Source organism: Bufo bufo, chromosome 1 (assembly GCF_905171765.1).
Source record: "Bufo bufo chromosome 1, aBufBuf1.1, whole genome shotgun sequence".
Taxonomy (NCBI): Eukaryota; Metazoa; Chordata; class Amphibia; order Anura; family Bufonidae; genus Bufo; species Bufo bufo.
The window spans coordinates 821,843,740-821,860,462 of record NC_053389.1 but is presented as its reverse complement, the minus strand read 5'-3'; the positions used below and the strand labels follow the sequence as shown (position 1 = coordinate 821,860,462).

The window sequence follows — 16,723 nt, the reverse complement described above, 5'->3', positions numbered from 1 at the left end:
ACACAGGACATACTGGCTCCTTCACCGTCTGTGGAGAGAAAACGGTTAAGGGCATATGAAAACATAGTACAATATCTAGGCTTTCTAAACTAACACAGGGCAAAAATGACCATTTTAAATTTTTGAGTCCTCAGAGACAGTCAACAAGAGGAATGGAGCAAGGGGTAGCTACCTATCTAGAGACAGTCCACAAGAGGAATGGAGCAAGGGGTAGCTACCTATCTAGAGACAGTCCACAAGAGGAATGGAGCAAGGGGTAGCTACCTATCTAGCTAACAGTACTATTTCACCAAAGTCCATTCAAATAGTGCATGAAAAATCACATTGTTGCCCCAATCTAAAAGAGTCCATACAATAGCCTAAAATGCTTTAACATTGAAAAAAAGGTAAAACGTTTGTGCAAAAATGTCACAGTTGAGGTCACAAAAAGCTCAGGTACTCATCTGAGTCCGTTCTTTGGCTTCTGGCTTATAACGTTGCAGAAACAATAACACATAGTGCAAAAATAATTTTAAGTGCAATGTCATTTGTAATCCGCAAGAGGAAGTAAAACTGGTATTTGTCATCATCATGAGGGTTGAAGTTACACTTAACCTGAGCAGGGGAAAAAGAAGGTGTTTGGCTCTAACGTGTGCAACCTGGAGATTATTAATGGATAGGCGGAGTACTAACATTCCATGCTCCTCTGGGTGAGATACAAAACAAGGCAATCAACCATAGGCCTACAATGATCTCTCATCTGTCAGGTGAAGTTGTCAAATGCAGTCCTCATCCTGGGTCCCTTACTTGAGGGTTCAAAGGTCCTTCTTTAAGCTGCGTGAAATCCTCATTGCTGTTACTGCTAGCTCTGGTGTTGTCGGTAGCTGCAACTCCAGCAGAACCTCCAGTGATGTAACATGGAACTGCAGGATCACCCACTTCTGGAAGATCCTCTGTAAGCCTTGGCCTTTTCCTTGTAGGTGACAGAGTAGTATCTTTTTGTTCCTTAAAGGAATCCAAAGACCAATGCATAATCTATGATTTGGAGACATATTTTTGCTCTTCTTCTAGATCCTTTCCATTTACAGTAGGTTCAGTTGTAGTGACTAGTATTGATCGAGCACCTTAGTGCTCGGGTGCTCGGGCCGAACACATTGGGATGTTCGGGTGATCGACTGAGAACCCGAGTATAATGGAAGTCAATGGGAGAACCCGAGCATTAAACCAGGCACCCCCTGCTCTGAAGAGGGGAGGGTGGTGCCTGGTTCATAGGAAAATGTCAGAAATTTATGGAAACACCACCGAAATGGTTCTGGAACAGCATGGGGAGGATGTCTGGATGCATTTTGGACTCGCAAGTCGCTGCTGGGAACGATGTTGCTCGAATAATAAGCAACTTTTACAGACTGACAATAATACTCACCAAACCGAATAAAAAAATTGATTTTAGAGGAAAAATTGATAGGAAACATTCTTTCCTGTATATTTACTTGTATATAAAGTGCAAGTGCTGCCAAAAATTACAAGAAAGAGGCACTCCAATACAACCACATTGTGTTACAATTGTTCAGGTAGTGGGACTCCTACACTCATAAAGCCTATGCACTAAGTGAAAGGGCTGCCAAAAATTTCAAGGAATCGGCACTCCAATACACCCTTTATTACACATAAAGGAGTGCATCATACACACCCTTGAAAAATTATGATTGATGGCCTGCTGGTGACCCTCAAAAACATTTGGATCAAGGGCCTGCTGTTCTAACCATCTAAAACATTATGGGTGAGGGCCTGCTGCCCCTTTGGTGACTTTAGTTAACCTGGGGCCGATCGCACATCCCCGTGATGGCGACTATCCATTCGGATGTCTGGTCAATCACCTTTCGATATTATTGTCAGCGCAAACCATTGTAACTAAGGGTAACGGGGACTCAGTGTTTGTTTCCGGAGAGGGAGCCTGAGAAACGGCAATGGCTACCACATCCAAGCAAGGCAGCATGCACGCAAATTACCTATTAGGTATAATTAGGTGAGGGCCTGCAGGTGAGCTGACCCTCTAAAAATTTAATGCAATGGCCTTCAGGTGAGCTGACCCTGTAAAAAAATTTAGTTGCGGGCCTGCTTGTGAGCTGACCCTGTAAAAGATTTGAGGTGTGGGCCTTCCGGTTGAGCTGACCCTGTAAAAGGTTTTATGTGCGGGCCTGCTGGTGAGCTGACCCAGTAAAACATTGTAGGTGAAGACCTGCTGGTAAGCTGACCCCTAAAAATTATATGCGAGGGCCTGCCGCTGAGCTGACCCTCTAAAAAATTATATGCTAGGGCCTGCAGCTGAGCTGACCCTCTAAAAATGATATACAAGGGCCTGCAGGTGAGCTGACTCTTTAAAACATTATATTTGAAGGGCAAATATGTGAGGGCATTATATGTGACGAATAAGCCTGTTGATATGATGGAAGAGGAGGATGAGAAAAGGAAGAATCAACCATATGCCCTTGTTTGTGGTGGAAGGGGTGCATGGGAATACAGTGTATTCAGTACATTATAAACAACACATTTAAGGTGCCTTTATGTTCACTGGTTTCCTCTGTTGGAGTCAAGAAGTCATGGTCAATCCAGGCCTTGTTCATTTTTATAAGAATCAACCTGTCAGCATTTTCAGTTGACGGATACGTTTATCTGTTATAATGTCACCAGCAGCACTAAATACCCGCTCAGACAAAATGTTGGCGCTCTCCAAAGCGTAGAGCGCCAGTTCTTCCCACGTGTCCATCTTGGACATCCAGTAGTTGTAAGGCACTAAGGGATCATTGAGGACGCTGACACAGTCTGCTATGTTCTCCTCCACCATCTTCCAAAATGTATCTCTCCTTGTGACAGTAGGCCGTGCATCAGGGTGAGGGTGCTGGCGGGGTGTCGTGAAACTGTCCCAGGCTTTGGAGAGTGTTGCCCTGCCTCTGTTGGAACTGCTGTGTTCCCCTTGCCTCCCCTCCTCGGTTGGCCAAGGAACTACAGACTCTGCTGCCAGCGTTGCCAGATGGAAATTTTTGGAGCAATTTATAACAAGGATCTTCTGGTATTTAAACGTTTTGCTCGTCCTCTCCACCAGAGGAATGAGAGTTGAGAAGAGGGGGTCGAGAAGGGTGAACAACAAGTAATGTGTGTTGTCTAAAATGCATATAACGCGCGGGTCATGGGAAAGGCAGCCTAACATGAAGTCAGCCATGTGTGCCAGAGTACCAACAGGCAATCCCCTTCATACCAAAACCTATAATCCTTTCCTCCGATCTAATCTTAGCAGCCAGCTGTTCTATAAACAAACAGTAAAGGGGAAAGTGGACATCCCCATATTATTCTTCTATGCAGCTCTATTTGCTCAGACCATACTCCATTGATGTTTATTATAGCTTTAGGGTGTTTGTATCGGATCTGGTCCCACTTGATAAAATACTGGCCCAGATTCATCCTATACATTACTTTCCAGAGACATTCCCACTCCACCCTGTCGAACGCCTTCTCGGCATCCAATGACAGGATGGAGCGGGAACCTCCCCCCTCTTTAACCTGCATGTTCAAAAAAGCTCTAAGTATGCTGGATTACACTAATCTCTTGGGTATAAACCCAGTCTGATCTGGATGGATTAGCCTGTCAATGACTCCCTTTAATCTATTGGCAAATATTTTAGCGCAGATTTTATAATCTTTATTTAACAGAGAGACGGGCGATATGCCCCAATCTCTCTTTCATCTTTACCTTTTTTTAAAATAGGTGTAATCACAGCTTCAGATACAGATAAAGGGAGTTCACCATTCTGGTAAGTTTTATTTAAGACCTGTAATAGTATTGGTAAGATTATGTCTCCATACTGGCGATAAATTTCGAACGGGAGCCTCCGGGCACGTAGTTACCGCCCCATTTTCCAGCCTGATATTTTTAATTCTGCTAAAAAGAAATTGGTTTTGGATCAAAGATGATAAAAGGTTTGCAGGTTTCCCTGCCTGAGAGAAGTATTTAGCTCCTGTAAAAAAAAAAACTATGTTGTGCTTTTTCTAATAAATAATTTTTATACTCCAACCTAGCTTCTTCAAACTGTGCAGCCAAATTCATATCATTAACTATCTCTCCTTGTAAGGTCTGGACCCTTCTTTTTAAGGGTAGTTCTTTTGCCACATATTCTTTTTTTTTCCAACTAATCTTGGCAATATAGACTCCACTCAAAAATGCTTTAAAAGAGTCCCACACAGCCTTCATAGGTGCCGACGGCACATTCAGTAGCCAAAATTCCTGGATCTCCTTTGTTATTTTTTTCTGATCTTTAACCAACTTAATCCAGTCTTCTTATAATGCCCCATTTTTATCGTTACTACTATTGGAGGGTGATCAGATATTGTGTGGGTTTCATATTTCATTTTTATTACCATATCTAAAAAATCAAGGTTAGCTAAAGCTAGGTCAATTTTTGACATAACTGTATTCGCTCGGCTAAAACAGGAAAATGCTCTTTTTTCTCCATACAGATATCGCCAAATGTCTGTCAATGCCATTTCCCGGCAGACCCTTCTTAACGGTGTTAATTTATCTTTATTTACTTTGTATACATGATCCTTGGAAAGTATATCTTCCTCTAGGTTCATTACATCATTAAAGTCCCCGATTACCAGAGCTGGACACCTTGCTCTGGAGCCAATGAAATCTGCCAAGTATGACATGACGTAAATAGAAATAGTTGGAGGAACATACACAGGTTGAGTGGCGAGAGCCACAGCTCAGTCTGGCCTCTTATCCCCTGCCACAGCTCTGCGGCGGTGTGCTGTTTGTCCCCTAAGCATATTAGTTTCAGCACAGCCTGTTGCTGCTTCCCCACTGCAGTGCTACACTGCTTCCAGCTACCGGCTGATGATTGACTGGTGCTGCACACGGATAAATCGGAGATGGAGTTGGAGGAGGAGAAGTGGGGTTTGGAGCCACTAATGTAGGTGCTGGCGGAAACCCTGATCAACGTAGGGCACGCAATGCAGTTGGTAGCACCTGTGCCATCCCAGGGTACGACTCGCTCCCGGGGAATCCACAACATTCATCTAGTTTGCCATCAGGGAAATGTAGCTTCCCTGGCTGAATGCACTTGTCCATGTGTCCGTGGTTAAGTCGACCTTCCCAGTAACTGCGCTGGTCAGGACACGTGTGATGTTACGGGACACATGTTGGTGTAGGGCGAGCACGGCACACCTTGAAAAATAGTGGCGGCTGGGGACTGCGTAACGCGGGACGGCCGCTGACATCAGGCTGCGGAAGGCCTCAGTGTCCACAAGCCTAAATGGCAACATTTCCAGGGCCAGTAATTTGAAAAGCTGCGCATTTTGTGTTATGGCCTGTGGGTGGGTGGCTGGGTATTTTCGCTTGCGTTCAAAGTTCTGGAGTAAGGACATTTGGAAACTGCGCTGGGACACAGAAGTGTATGTGGTCACTGATGGTGCTTGCGAAGGTCCAGGGGATGAGGCATCCAGGCCTGCACCCTTGACAGTGAAATGGCCAGCACGTAACATAGGGGAAGAGGTGTTTGGATGCCATGTGGCAGATCAGATCATGCTTGTATGGCTCAGGTTGCAAACCACTATTATTTTGCCGTCCGCACTTTCCTCAAAAAATTGCTGTGGAACATCTACCCCTTGACAAGGGAGATTTTTGCAAAGGGGTTCTCTGTTGGAACAGTTGCGTGCCTGTTTGGTGTGGCCCGCCTTCTCCCTTTTGGCACCCCACTGCCTCTTCCAGCCTGTTGCGGTGCTGCAGATCCCTCCCCCACTGTACTGCTGTCCTCGCTCAGCATTCCACCTTCCCAGGTTGGGTCAGTGACCTGGGTCGCAAAGTAGCGGCCGTTTAGGAGCAGCATTCTCATCCTGTTTCCTTAAGCTGTTAGGCCTCATGCACACAGCCATTGTGCGGCCGTTCCGTGCATTGGGCACCACAATTTGCATTCCCGAATGCACGGGCAACATCCGTGCGGCGGCCGGGACGGATTCAGACCCATTCAATTTGAATGGGTCCGCAGCTCTCGGATTGCGGACCCATTCAAGTGAATAGGTCTGCATCCGTGATGTGAGGTGCACCCGGCCAGTGCCCGTGTATGCGGGCTGCAATGCGGCAATGGCCGGGCAACGACCATGTGTAAGAGGCCTTAAAGTCATATAAACTAAAAAATGGTACCAGTAAAAATTACAGCCCCCCCCCAAAAAAAAACTAAAAACTCTGTGACCAGAAATGTAAAATATCGAATCAGAATATCAGACAAAAGTAATTCAGCAATTTTTTTTAACGGTTTCACTTTTTAAAAACATTAAAGCACAATACAACCCTTATAAATTTTATATTGCCATAATCATACTCACAGTCACAGAATAAGGTCATTTTTAGCACACCAGGAACTCTGTAAAAACAAAACCCAAAAAAACAAGACGGTATTGCAATTTTTTTTCACCCTACAAATATTTTTTTTTCCTATTTTCTAATAAAAGCTATAGTGGAATAAATAATGCCTTTAAAAACATAACTTGTCCCACATATGGATTTGTGAATGGAAAACACAGTACAGCAATGAGTTTGTAGGTTCTTCCTGTGTTTGCGTGAGTTTCCTCTCGTACACCAAAAATATGCAAATAGGCACATTGGCTTCTTATGAAATTAACCCTGGTGTGTGTTGGCTTGAGCACCTATATGGCAGCCACTGACTGCCCAGGGCGTTTCCCCTTCAACACAACTATTCCTGTGAGAAAAGCACATTAGAAATTGTTTTGATTGGCTCTTGGAAGATAGAAAAGAAAAAACGAGAGAGTCAAGATGAAATATGACTGTGACCTTAAACGGTTATCTTATTTGCATGACATTTTCATGTTACTCCTTGTAGGAAAAAAAATCCCAAAAAATCCCTGAAATCCCAGCATCTATCAATGAAAAAATAAATAAAATTGACTCATTTGTCTGCAGTGATTTCATAGTGAATATAAGCCACTTAATGCATCCCTTAAGGACAGAGATTTCAGGCTGATCTTTTTTAGTGTAACAGAAAAAAGTCTAGATCTTGCCAATGACTCACACGACCGTAGTTTGAATCTGTGTCCAATCCACATTTTTTTGCAGATTGCACATGGTCTTATTCATTTCTATGGGTACGCAAAAAAAAAAAAAAAAGGACATCACAATAATGTCATCCATGTGTCCACATCTGTGTGTCTGTTCCACAAATTATAGAACATGTCCAATTCTTGTCTGTATTGTGAACAATAATTTAATTGAAGGACATTAAGCAGCACCACCTGGTCTTCACCATTTAAACTTTGAACAAGCATCCTCGACTCCACTGCAGGGAAACCACTAGGCTGGTACCTCATAGAGTAGTCTATGTACAAGAGACTGTTGTCATGGCTTGGTGGTAGTTTGCCGTGACACTTTCGCTGCTCATTATGGTTGCCAGTGTTGTTTGATGAGCATGTGTGTGCACTTCCCCTTTAAGGTTTTATTTCTTCCCTTTCTGGTATACATGGGGTTAAGAGGTGTGTACGGTGTAGCTGGGTGTGGCCTCATGGTTCTTATGTTCTGGAGTTGCGAGTCTGAGGTCAGATTGTCTTCAGTGTCTTAAGGAGCTGGTGCTATTCCATCTGCCAAGTCCTTGAGGGCCACCTTATAGGACATCGACGTCACCTCTTTGTGTCCGTTTCTGTTACCCTACCTCACTTGTATGTTTGGTGTTGGTTTATGTTTGTGGTTTGTTGTTATGTCTAGTTTGGTGTTTCAGGTCAGCATGAATGCCAGACATATCCTTTTTATGTCCTTACCTTCGGAATGGGGTCCCTGGAGTTCCCCGGAGGGGAAACTACAAGGTTATGAGCCTTGTGCCGCCATGGTTCATGCCTCATGTGGTCTAGGTTGTTTTTACTGGATTCTCTGTTTGTTGTTTGTGCTGGGTCCTGCCTGGTGTGTGTGTTTGGGCCTATGCGCAATTCCAGGATCCAGTGGTAGCCGCGTGGACGGCTTGAGTTCCTGTTGCAGCTGTCAGGTAGGTGTCCATGTTGGCAGTGGTGTTTTCTGCCTCTGGACACTTACCTGTCATGTCGTCCACTGGTGGCTGCTTTCTTCCCCTTTGTTGCTAGGCCTGTTGGAGACTTCGGTTCCTCTGTGTCTTGGAGGAATCGCTTGTCTTCACCTTCTAACGCCATATTGCAGGGACCATTAGGGTCAGTAGGGCCCAGGTTCAAGATATGAGCCCCCCTACCATCAAGGGCAGCTTATACAGTCAGAAGGTCAGGGATAGGATTTAGGGATGCTTAGTTGATTTCCAGCTCCCTTTTCCCTGTTTCCAGGCCTAGCTGCTACCTTATTTTCCCCACATTGTATGTTTCCCCCACTCCCCACCGTGACAACTGTTGACCCAAGAGAGTCAAGAGACACCAGTGCAGAGCACCAAGGGATCAGACAAAATCATAATCATGGATAGGCCAAGGTCATGGCAGGCAGAGTTTTGGGTAATTCAATATACAGCCCAAGGTCAGGGAGAGCCATTCGGGTTCAGTACAGAGATCAGGCAGAAGTTAGTACATGGACAGGCAAATAACCTAAGTTATTAGAACCTATTGCTCAGGCACCTTCCCAAAGGGTATAGTGTCTTATGCACCACAGGGTGAGTGATGGGCCTTTAAGAGCAAAAGGAAGTGTGCACAACAAACAGGTCTCAGTCTACATGGAGGTGGATGAATCAGAGCTACTTTGGGGGCTGGGCCTGCCAGGTAAGAGGAGAGAGATGCCGGGAAAGGTCTAGACCAACATTGCTTGAGAGTGAGATGACAGCCATTCCCACCCCCGGAAGGAGTGGACTGCCAGTGGACATGGAATGCCACCATTAGAGTATGTAAGTGACAGAGCTGCTTTAGATAATCCTGAAGCTCCGTACCTGTAATTTTTTTTTGTTTACTGTTTTTTGCTATGTAGATAAAATGTTCCCTGCATGGCTTTCCTAATATCTTTATTTCTTAAACTGTATATAACAGGATTGACCAAAGGAGTAAATACAGAATATAGCAGGGATAGGATTTTACTGATGGTTGATGATTGTCCTTTTGTGGGGAAAACATAAACACTGAACAATGTCCAATAAAATATGGAGACCACAATGAGGTGGGAGCTACAGGTGGAGAAGGCCTTCTGTCTACCAGTACTGGATGGGATCCTTAAGATATTAACAATAATACACACATAACATTTTATAATTATTGTGCTAGGAGCAATAACGAAAGCAATACTTAATACATAGATCTCTAAATGGACAATGAAGGTATCAGAACAAGAAATTTCCACTAAGGGAACAATATCACAGAAGAAATGGTCAATGATATTTGATGCACAGAAGCTCAGCTTTGATGGTGTTATGGTGACAATGATTGAAACAAAAAAACAGAAAACCCAGCTCAAAACAACTGATTTCACACAAAATTCACTTGTTATAATAGAAGTGTAACGGAGTGGATTACAGATGGCCACATATCTGTCATAAGACATCACTGTGAGAAGAAAGCACTCAAATAACTCTGAGACACAGAAAAAATAAAACTGAGTGATACAACCTATAAAAATAATTGTTTCTCCATTATTCAGTAGAATGTGGAGCAGGTTGGGGACAATATTTGTGGTTAATAAGACATCACTGATGGACAGTTGTGATATGAAGAAATACATTGGAGTGTGTAGGTTTTTACTGGTGGACACCAGGAAGATGATCAGGAGATTTCCATATATTGTTGCTCCAAACACCAAAAGAAACAGAAGGAATATAATGTTTCTTAAAAGTTGGTTGCCTGGGAATCCTAAGAGGAAGAACTCTGTGACCATAGTCAGATTTGTCTGAAAAGGAAAAAAGACATTAAAGCAGCATAATTAGACTCCAAATTACACCAAGTCAGACTTTATTATACACAACAGTAGGACTTGTGGGATTGTCCAAGGATTTACAGAACATGGAGAAGTTACCCATTTCCCTCTATATTTCTCACCCTTGCATGCAACCATACATTACTTGCCTAACACAACTTAACCGAAGATCCTACAGCTTCCTTGTAGGCAAGTTGCCAATGTTTAACTTGTGGTGGCAACTGGCAATCAACAATTAAAGGGGTTGTCAATTTTTTTCTATTGTGACCCATCCTCTGAATTAGGTCATCAATATCAGATTGTGATATTGATGACCTATATTGACGATAGGTCATCAATATAAAAAGCGAACAACCCCTTTAATCCTGAGAAATTTAAGTTTAAATCTGATAGAGTGAAAAATAATGAGTCAAACAGAAACACCCCTAATGAGGCTGGTGCAAAATGTTCATTGGATTTCTGGACAGCGGGATCAGAAATTAGTATAAAGAGTGGTGGGAAGTGTGAATGCTGTTGGTAGCACTTTATTTGTGCTGTTGTATGAAGAATAGAACATGCCCATATTGAATTGAATTTGATATTATATGGATGATATACAGTTAGGTCCATATACAGTATATTTGGACATTGACAAATTTAGTTTTTATTACCTGTTTACTAAAACATATTCAAGTTATAGTTATCTAATGGACATGGGCATAAAGTCCAGACTTTTAGCCTTCATTTGAGGGTATCCACATTGGATGAAGGGTTTAGGAGTTTCAGCGCTTTTACATGTGGCACCCTGTTTTTAAAGCGACCAAAAGTAATTGGACAATTGACTCAAAGGCTGTTTCATGGGCAGGGGTGGGCAATTCCTTCATTATTTCATTCTCAATTAAGTATATAAAAGGCCTGGAGTTGATTTGAGTTGTGGTGCTTGCATTTTAAAGATTTTGCAGTCAAAAGAGCTCTCCATGCAGTTGAAATAAGCCATCCCTCTTCTGCGAAAACACAAAAAAAAAACATCCAAGAAACTGCTACACTAGTGATGAGCGGCAGGGGCAATATTCGAATTCGCAATATTTTGCAAATTTTTGGGCGAATATTCAGCCACACTATATCACTATCTAAACTACACTGACTATCTCCCACTAACTATCTATAATATATATATATATACACTCACCTAAAGAATTATTAGGAACACCTGTTCTATTTCTCATTAATGCGATTATCTAGTAAACCAATCACATGGCAGTTGCTTCAATGCATTTAGGGTTGTGGTCCTGGTCAAGACAATCTCCTGAACTCCAAACTGAATGTCAGAATGGGAAAGAAAGGTGATTTAAGCAATTTTGAGCGTGGCATGGTTGTTGGTGCCAGACGGGCCGGTCTGAGTATTTCACAATCTGCTTAGTTACTGGGATTTTCACCCACAACCATTTCTAGGGTTTACAAAGAATGGTGTGAAAAGGGAAAAACATCCAGTATGCGGCAGTCCTGTGGGCGAAAATGCCTTGTGGATGCTAGAGGTCAGAGGAGAATGGGCCGACTGATTCAAACTGATAGAAGAGCAACGTTGACTGAAATAACCACTCGTTACAACCGAGGTATGCAGCAAAGCATTTGTGAAGCCACAACACGCACAACCTTGAGGTGGATGGGCTACAACAGCAGAAGACCCCACCGGGTACCACTCATCTCCACTACAAATAGGAAAAAGAGGCTACAATTTGCACGAGCTCACCAAAATTGGACTGTTGAAGACTGGAAAAATGGTTTCTTGAACATGACAATGAGTTCACTGTACTAAAATGGCCCCCACAGTCACCAGATCTCAACCCAATAGAGCATCTTTGGGATGTGGTGGAACGGGAGCTTTGTGCCCTGGATGTGCATCCCTCAAATCTCAATCAACTGCAAGATGCTATCCTATCAATATGGGCCAACATTTCTAAAGAATGCTATCAGCACCTTGTTGAATCAATGCCACGTAGAATTAAGGCAGTTCTGAAGGCAAAAGGGGGTCCAACACCGTATTAGTATGGTGTTCCTAATAATTCTTTAGGTGAGTGTATATATATAATAAAGCAAAAGAAGGCAGCACTCCAAATAGTGATGAAAAAAGTGGACGGTTTATTCACTCATCAGCTGATGAGTGAATAAACCGTCCACTTTTTTCATCACTATTTGGAGTGCTGCCTTCTTTTGCTTTATTATCCATACTTGTGATCTTGGTCACAGGTCCCTCAGGAGGATTTTCTTGCACCTGTATACCTTTTTTTGTGTGCTGCTTCTTTCCTTTTTTATATATATAGGTGTATCAGGATATAGGTGTATCAATATCCAAATCTACCATAAGGAGAAGACTGCATGGAAGTAAACACAGAGGGTTTACTGCACAGTGCAAGCCACTCATAAGCCTCAAGAATAAGAAGGCTAGATTGGACATTGCTAAAAAAAATATTAAAAAAACAGCACACTTCTGGAAGAACATTCTTTGGACAGATGGAACCAAGATCAACCTCTACCAAAATGATAGAAAGAAAAAAGTATGGCGAAGGCACGGTACAGCTCATGAGCTAAAGCATACCACATCATCTGAAAAACACGGCAGAGGCAGTCTGATGGCCTCGGCATGCATGGCTGCCGGTGGCACTGGGTCCCTAGTGTTTATTGATGATGTGACACAGGACAGAAGCAGCCGGATGAATTCTGGGGTTTTCAGAGACATACTATGTACTCAAATCCAGAAATGTCATAATACAGATGGATAATGATCAAAAACATAAAGCCAAAGCAACCGAGGAGTTTATTAAAGCAAAGAAGTGGAATATTCTTGAATGGCAGTCACCGGATCTAAACCCAAGAGCATTTCACTTGATAAAGACTAAACTTCAGACAGAAAGGCCCACAAACAAACGGCAACTGAAAACCACTGCAGTAAAAGCATGGCAGAGCATTACAAAGGAGGAAACACAGCGTCTGGTGATGTCCATGAGTTCAAGACTTCAGGCAGTCACTGCCAACAAAGGGTTTTCAACCAAGTATTAGAAATTAAAATGTTATTTACAATTATTTAATTTGTCCAATTACTTTTGAGCCCCTGAAATTAATTGATTGAGATAAAAAAAAATACTTTAGTTCCTCACATTTTAATGCAATCATTTTGTTCAACCCACTGAATTAAAGCTGAAAGTCTGAACTTTTACTGCATCTGAATTGTTTTATTCAAAATCCATTGTGGTAATGTACAGAACAAAAATTAGAAAAATGTTGTCTCTTTCCAAATATATGCGGACCTAATTTGTAGGTCCAGCTGCAATTCATATCTATGTTTTAATGGGTGCTTTTAATAATTTTGTTTGTTAACAGTAGATAATAAATGAGAGGATGTACTTTAGCAGCTGTTCACTTGCTTGGCTACTCTCATTCAGTCCGATCAGCTCCAACACCACATGGCAACAACTGACTTGACACGTGTTAGGAAGGAGAGGGAGTGGGAGCAACACTGTACCCTGCTGCTGATGAGGATGAGAGGATGTCAATGGATGAGGAGATGGATAAGTGCCTTGTGTGGCAGCCAGGCCGACACAAACGTAGAGGTGTCAAAAGAATCTGGCCTTGTTGCTGGGGTGTTGCCATACTGCTTCTGCAAAAAACACTAACCCTGTAGGGGGTGAAAGACATGTACTTTCACTGCCCATAAGAGCTGCTCCAGCTGTCAACCATGCACTTCCCCTACAATGACAACTGCAAGGAGCAGCCCACGTTCTCCGGCCACAAAGACTAAAAGGTTCTACTGAATGGTACAGCAACGACTGCACTGCCAGCAACTTGGCCAGGAGGGAATTAAGCTTGTGCACCATTGGATTACTGGGCTTGTGAGTTGTTTCCTTGCCACACATTCCATTTTAGATGGCTGATGATGGAGCTGAGGATGAGGAGTCTCACCGAGAGACACAGTAACTGATGATGACAAGGACACCATACGGTATGTAGATGCGGCCTGGCTGACGTTAAGGAAACTAAGGGAAGGAGTAAACTCCTGTGGCGCTAGCTGACACCCACCTCTGTTTTCTCACTGGTCAGGTGATGCTGCTTCATGTGAGTCAATAGAGCTGTGGTGGCTATTTTAGTGTTTACTCTTTAGTGATCAAATGTTCGCGAACCGCAAGTTCGCGGCGGGTCCCATTCATTTTAATGACAGGAGAACCTGAAAAACCTTCAGCTCATATTTGCAGCCAAGAAATAATTACTAGAAGTGCACAAATAGTCCCACAACATGGACAGTGACATACCAGATGGATTATTCGAATTTGCGATCTCCATTCATTATTTTTTTCAATGCGAAATATCGGCAATATAATTTTCGTGTACGCGCATGTGCAAATGCACTATACAGTACCCAAATGCACTATAAAGAAAGTATATTGGTACATAACACCCCGCTTCAATCAGTTTTTTTTGGGGGGGCGACTGGTATATCACACCAGTAGAAATTATTTGTTCCAATAACGCTTGTCCCTCTGTATAACTGCAGTACCGCAGCAGAACCGCACACAACTGCCGCACAATACAAATGCACTATAATATACTGTCTAACATAGAAAGTATATTATAACATTGTACAAGGAAGGCAATCCATTAGAATATACATAAAGATAAAGCGTAACCTTTAATAATGTTACTATGAGGGTCCATTCACACGTTCGTAAGTGTTTTGTGGATCCGCAAAACACGGACATCGGCAATGTGCATTGCGCAATTTGCGGACCGCCCATCACTGACACTATAATAGAAAATGCCTAATCTTGTCTGCAACTGCGGACAAGAATAAGACATGTTCTATTTTTTTGCGGAAAGGGAAGCACGAATGCGGAAGTGCGGATCCGCAAATGCGGTTGCGGACAGTACATTCCGGCCCCATTGAAAATTAATGGGGCTGTACCCTTTCCGCAAAATTGTGGAACGGATGCGGAGCCATTTTGCGGATGTGTGAATGGAAAAGATATCCCTCAAAATGAAAATAAATTAAATTATTAAAGTTAGGCAAAGACATAGATATAAATGTGATCGCACTCTACATCCAGCATTCTGCCCTGCCTCCATGCTGGATGAGGCATTGGTGTACATTTTGGCCAAAGCGTAATAAGCCACTCACCACGTCAAGGTCGCCTCTATTTGAGTGGTCCCTAACACTAGTTCCTACCTGTTTATGGGCCATGACAGCCACACAAATTCCAGGGAATGCCGGTCAGCATGCACGCCAAGCACTCTGCTTTTAACCCCGTCCGGTGCCATTACAGCTTTCATCGGATCCAGGGATGCAAGTACCAACATGCACGCTGAGCCCACCATATACTTCTCCTGGAGCCAAATGGCTACTGGTAGGTTCTATATAAGCAGACTCAGTTTTATACTGACTTTAAAACCAGCCTCCAGGACAGATTGACTGGTCAGGTGTGCATGACTCAAAGGAGATCGCCACGCCTCCAATACATACTACAAAGAAAAAATTTGGGGAATTGAGTCAGCACAACCTGTTTGTAGGTGCACATCACTATGGCGAAATACATATACAAACGGAAAATACAAATGTGATCGCACTCTACATCCAGCATTCTGCCCTGCCTCCATGCTGGATGAGGCATTGGTGTACATTTTGGCCAAAGCGTAATAAGCCACTCACCACGTCAAGGTCGCCTCTATTTGAGTGGTCCCTAACACTAGTTCCTACCTGTTTATGGGCCATGACAGCCACACAAAGTCCAGGGAATGCAGGTTTTTCTTGAAATTCAGATCAAAGTCTACTTCATGGACTTTGATTCACTCAAAACTATTAATATATACCAGTAGCCATTTGGCTCCAGGAAAAGTACATAGTGGGCTCAGCATGCATGTTGGTACTTGCATCCCTGGATCCGATGAAAGCTGTAATGGCACCGGACGGGGTTAAAAGCAGAGTGTGCGGCTGTCATGGCCGATAAACAGGTAGGAACTAGTGTTAGGGACCACTCAAATAGAGGCGACCTTGACATGGTGAGTGGCTTATTACGCTTTGGCCAAAATGTACACCAATGCCTCATCCAGCATGGAGGCAGGGCAGAATGCTGGATGTAGAGTGCGATCACATTTGTATTTTCCGTTTGTATATGTATTTCGCCATAGTGATGTGCACCTACATACAGGTTGTGCTGACTCAATTCCCCCAATTTTTTCTTTGTAGTATGTATTGGAGGCGTGGCGATCTCCTTTGAGTCATGCACACCTGACCAGTCAATCTGTCCTGGAGGCTGGTTTTAAAATCAGTATAAAACTGAGTCTGCTTATATAGAACCTACCAGTAGCCATTTGGCTCCAGGAGAAGTATATGGTGGGCTCAGCATGCATGTTGGTACTTGCATCCCTGGATCCGATGAAAGCTGTAATGGCACCGGACGGGGTTAAAAGCAGAGTGTGCTTGGCGTGCACGCTGACCTGCATTCCCTGGATTTTGGGTGGCTGTCATGGCCCATAAACAGGTAGGAACTAGTGTTAGGGACCACTCCATAGAGGCGACCTTGACGTGGTGAGTGGCTTACTACGCTTTGGCCAAAATGTACACCAATGCCTCATCCAGCATGGAGGCAGGGCAGAATGCTGGATGTAGAGTGCGATCACATTTGTATTTTCCGTTTGTATATGTATTTCGCCATAGTGATGTGCACCTACATACAGGTTGTGCTGACTCAATTCCCCAAATTTTGGCTCCAGGAGAAGTATATAGTGGGCTCAGCGTGCATGTTGGTACTTGCATCCCTGGATCCGATGAAAGCTGTAATGGCACCGGACGGGTTTAAAAGCAGAGTGTGC

General features: G+C 43.3%; 1 protein-coding gene across 1 annotated transcript in view; it reads right to left on the bottom strand.

The window, feature by feature from the left end:
* Positions 1–8,929: 8,929 nt before the first annotated feature.
* LOC120989526 (olfactory receptor 1468-like) overlaps positions 8,930–16,723 on the bottom strand; it is a 45,652-nt gene continuing 37,858 nt past the window's right edge. Inside the window, exon 2 of the mRNA XM_040417681.1 lies at positions 8,930–9,859. Coding sequence (XP_040273615.1) covers positions 8,930–9,859 — 930 coding nt within the window. The remainder of the gene's footprint in view (positions 9,860–16,723) is intronic.